Raw genomic sequence first — 4316 nt, forward strand, 5'->3', positions numbered from 1 at the left:
TTCTAGGAATATTACCTTGTCTAGGAAGTATTTCCTTATCTACGTATACTTTGGTTTGGTTTCCCAAACCTCTTAGGAATATATTTCCCTTTTATAGGAATACTGTCTTAAATCAGTAATCCCTCCTAAATTACAATTGTATCCTTAATCTCTCTTCGGGATCACTAATTCTCGGGGAGAGGAAGATACACATGTATCACCCAACAAACCAACTTAAAAGTAAACTTTGATGCATCTTGGATTGATTCTTCTATTCCTGCTAGGTATGGTATAATCCTGCGATGTGATACAGGTGGTGCAATCCAAGCTATAGCTAGGACTTTTACGGCCTCCACAACAGAAGACGCAGAGGCTCTAAGTATGTTGGAGACATCAAACTGGGCAAAAAGAAAGGACTTAAAGAATTTCTGGGTGGAAGGTGATTTTCAGAGGTTAATCTTTTATGCCCAAGACAAGCAGAGTAACATCTTTTGGAGAAACCAAGCCATAGTCTCTGAAGCAGTGAAAATTCTGAAGACTTGTGAAAAAATTTGGGCTTTGTGTTTAAGAACAGGAATGGAAATGAAGTGGCAAAAATTTCGGCAAAAGAAGCGCCAAACAGGGAATTCATAAACAACAATTGTTGTTGATGCCACACTCTTTAAACTCTGCTTTATTATCGGATGTATGTTTTTCTAATTCAATTGCCGGTTCTAGCTTGCAAAATGGGGTTAACATTATGTTGGTAGACACCAATATCTCAAATCAGTTAGATGAGATAAGGGAAATCAACATTTTTTTGAAAATTCTGTGTAACTTTTTTCTTTTCAATATAAGTAATTTTCAACAACAACGAAAAAAAACTAAATGGGCATAATACGAGGTAATATCATATCCATTTTGTTATTTAATTTTGATTTACGATAATATGGTAGTGTATGATCCCAATGAATATAGTCCGAGTGATTCCAGAAAAAATGAAGATTAATACAGAATTTTCTGGAATACAGAAAATATGGGAGTATTCAGTCACAATGTATTGCAATCCTAAAGAGTAGACCATTACGGCATTACATGTTGATTGCGGGTTGTTGGGCTTGCATCAAACTTGCACTCTTTTAGTAAAAGAGTACACCATTTACCATTGTGATTGAAAAACCAAAAACCTCATTCTTCCTACTGCTAGGATCAGTGTTCGAATATCACCGTCAGCTAAACACAAAAATGCATTAAACTATGTCAAGTTTAGGGTTGGGGGTTCAGAGTTCCGTGGGCTTCTGCATTCGTCACCGAAGACATCAACACCATAGTATTCCATCATCTTTACAGAAAATGTTAACAATTACCATACAGAAAAACAGACAGCAATACATGATGAATATGAGAAGAAGTATAATCTCATTCAGATGTTGCATTTCCATTTACAGATAGATGTAGAGACATGAATCCTAAAACAAAGCTATGAAATCAAACAACCCAACCATATGCGCGGCGGGATTTTCCATGCCCAGTGGCTTCTAAAACCTATTTCTGCAAATTTCACATACCGACTTTTCTTACCTTTTTTTTTTCCTTTTCTCCTTTTACTTCAATCCTGGCACTGCCACCTACCATATGGCATATGTCTATACAAATTCTGAGACGAACACATTCTATTAAAAATGAAGCAAAACAACTACTAGTGTAAGATACTTGTTTTAGTATAGCTTTATTCTCTGAGTTATTTGCCTTCGACAGATCGGACACAATGATAAATCACTACCACAAGACTCGCATGTCTGTATAGGCCAAACAAAGAAACGAGTTGGAAACTGTGTTAGTTGCAAGAGACCTTTAGTGAACGTATTCTAAAATGGAAATGCATTACTTTGTTTCAAGATACATTACCTGATGTCCGCATCCAAATGCAAGATTTTTCGTCTGTCCAAGACAGATAGGACAACCCTGTAGCACAAGTTAATTTCATCAAACGAGTTGTACAATAATAAGAACTCCAAGATGGGTGTCAGTGTTTCGCAAGAAGGTCTTATGGTGTCACAAGTTTGAATTCTTGCATACTAGAAGTAGTTTTACCTGGTTGTTGTGTACAGGTTGCGGCGGAGGAGCAGAGGGAGAGGCAGCCTGACGGAAATTAAAGCTGTTGGAGTGTTGGGTAGCCCTTGCAGGAGTAGGTAGTGCATTCCTCCAACTAGTTCCTCTACTACGACTGAACAAAGCGAACATCGACATGAAAACTTGAACATAACCGAAATGATAACAATTTTCTCAACTGTTATACAATGACATACCCCAATAGTTGAAGCTCTAGTGTTGCTTTGTACTGTGAAGGTATTTCCATAAGTGCTGCAAGAGCAAAATCCGTCTCCCTTTTGCTGTTCGGGATATTCCGCGACATAATTTCAGTAAAATCCACAAACTGCACACAAGAGTTGGTGAACTGAGATTCAACAAACAACGTTTTTAAAGATAGTTTCGGGTCAAAATTAAGCATCTGACAGTTCAACTTCTGACTAACCTGAAAATTATCAAAAGCTCGAGCAGGGATATTGTCATCAAACTCACGCATCATATCCCACGGCCCGTCACCAACACCGACCAAAACAATTGATAATGGGTAATCACTGCAATAGAGGGTTCACATTTAGCAGAATGACCCAAAGAAAATCAAAATTGTAATATGCTCTGCCGAAAAGATACAAGAACACAAACCTTGCTCTAACTATGGCATTAACTGTGTCCTGTTCTTGCGGACTTAGGTGCCCAGCGTCCGTATCAACGCTTCGTGTCACCTATTTCACAAAATTATCAATATGAAGTAAACTGGACATTCTTTTTATAGTGCAAAATTGGACAATGTTAAGAACTGCTTACACATTGAATCTTCCTAACTACACCAAATAACTCGAAAGTATTAGGATTCTGTACTAATGGCACAAATTGACTAACCTGGCCGTCTGCAATAATGAGAAGAACATGATATTGACCCCGACTCCTTTCCACGGTTCCAATAGCCATTTCTATTATAGGTGCAAAAGATGTTGGCCCTGCCAGGCGAAGTTGAGGAGCTAGTTCTTTATAACGTGCCAGTGCTTCCTCAAATCCATTACAGGGCCGATGGTCTGGATAGAAGCTGAATACGTCTTTATCATGTGTAGATGCTGCAGGACAATACATTCAACTGTTAGCTCTAGCAAATTGATGGACATAGACAATTTAATATTTCGAACTGACTAAATTATGTAAATGAGCTAACCATCGCCGAAACCGAAACACGGAATGAGATTATCCTCGTCGAAACTAGAAAGGGTCCTTCCAATAATGGATATTGCTTGCTCATATGGGTTGGGATAATCTCCAATGTGATGGAGCGACTTATGGTTGAACGATCTAGCACCCGTCCACTCATTGCTCTTTGTGAAATCAATTCCCACAATAAGATTCGACGATTCAAGACCGGCTCTGGCAAGAGCTGTTGTCACCTGACAAATAATAGAAATGTCAATGTCCTAAAATGGAAGTTCTGATTAGCCGGAAACCGTCCGGTCAAAAATTAACTTTATTAATGTATGTTGTACCTGATCTAAGGAACGATAATCATCATCAATCCTGTTGTATTTCGATGACCATGCTCCACTGCGAATGTCACCTGACCCGTTATGTGCCGGGGAAGGCATGTAGGAGGATGATGTAGAGGTGCGTGCTGGCGTTGACATATATCCCCGGTTGAAAGAAGATGAATTCGAATACCTACTGCTGCTGCTTGACTGTTTGGCTCCCATGTATGGATGATCTAAAGAACTAAGTTTCTTTTAAAAAACCGCGCGGCCGAACGCAAATCCTGGTTCAGATAGAAGTTAGAGACCTGTAAGTTAAATTAAGCATGACATGAACTCAAAACACCAAGAAGTTTAGAGTAACTCACCAGAAACGACCGGACTCCGTGCAGTTTGAGTCGGAGTTGATTGGGCACTAGTGGTACTGCTGGAATAACAGTTGAATGAATTTATATAAGAGAATGTCTGTCCCAAATCAAACAAAAGATGAAATTTTCAATTATTTGAACTTGATCAAACTTTTCAACTTGAAAACAAGAAACCACGATTATGAGAAGGTCGCAAGAAAGAAGTTTCAACTAAATTCCAATAGGTGACTTTCTGAAAGCAACATATATAACGTTTAAATAATTCAAACATCTTATCCTGAGAAAATCCTACTGTAGGCGAAATTTCATATGAAAGTTCAAAGAAAGAGTGCATTATTATCAAGTCTTCGACTAAGTCAAGTGGAAATTATTATTGATAATAATCTTGTTGCCGTGGTCTACTTGCAATATTTAT

The 4316-nt window shown here is 38.3% G+C and overlaps 1 protein-coding gene across 1 annotated transcript; it reads right to left on the minus strand.

The window, feature by feature from the left end:
- Positions 1 to 1366: 1366 nt before the first annotated feature.
- Positions 1367 to 4087, minus strand: LOC113349561 (E3 ubiquitin-protein ligase RGLG2-like). Its single transcript, XM_026593534.1, has 10 exons — positions 3902 to 4087; positions 3555 to 3817; positions 3233 to 3458; positions 2926 to 3137; positions 2689 to 2768; positions 2495 to 2600; positions 2268 to 2395; positions 2053 to 2185; positions 1867 to 1923; positions 1367 to 1757 (listed from the first exon to the last, which is right to left on the minus strand). The coding sequence occupies exons 2-10, from the start codon at positions 3756 to 3758 to the stop codon at positions 1677 to 1679; spliced, it is 1227 nt and encodes a 408-aa protein (XP_026449319.1). The 5' UTR covers positions 3759 to 3817; positions 3902 to 4087; the 3' UTR covers positions 1367 to 1676.
- Positions 4088 to 4316: the final 229 nt, after the last annotated feature.

Source organism: Papaver somniferum, chromosome 2, assembly GCF_003573695.1.
Source record: "Papaver somniferum cultivar HN1 chromosome 2, ASM357369v1, whole genome shotgun sequence".
In the NCBI taxonomy this organism is placed as follows: Eukaryota; Viridiplantae; Streptophyta; class Magnoliopsida; order Ranunculales; family Papaveraceae; genus Papaver; species Papaver somniferum.

Bases quoted from the DNA above. Each gene is read 5' to 3' on its own strand.
- LOC113349561 (XM_026593534.1), bottom strand. From the start codon at position 3,758: ATGGGAGCCAAACAGTCAAGCAGCAGCAGTAGGTATTCGAATTCATCT. The intron at 3,459-3,554 runs GTACAACATACA...ATTATTTGTCAG, and splicing joins ATTATCGTTCCTTAGATCAG to GTGACAACAGCTCTTGCCAG. The intron at 1,924-2,052 runs GTAAAACTACTT...CTTGTGCTACAG, and splicing joins AACCTGTACACAACAACCAG to GGTTGTCCTATCTGTCTTGG.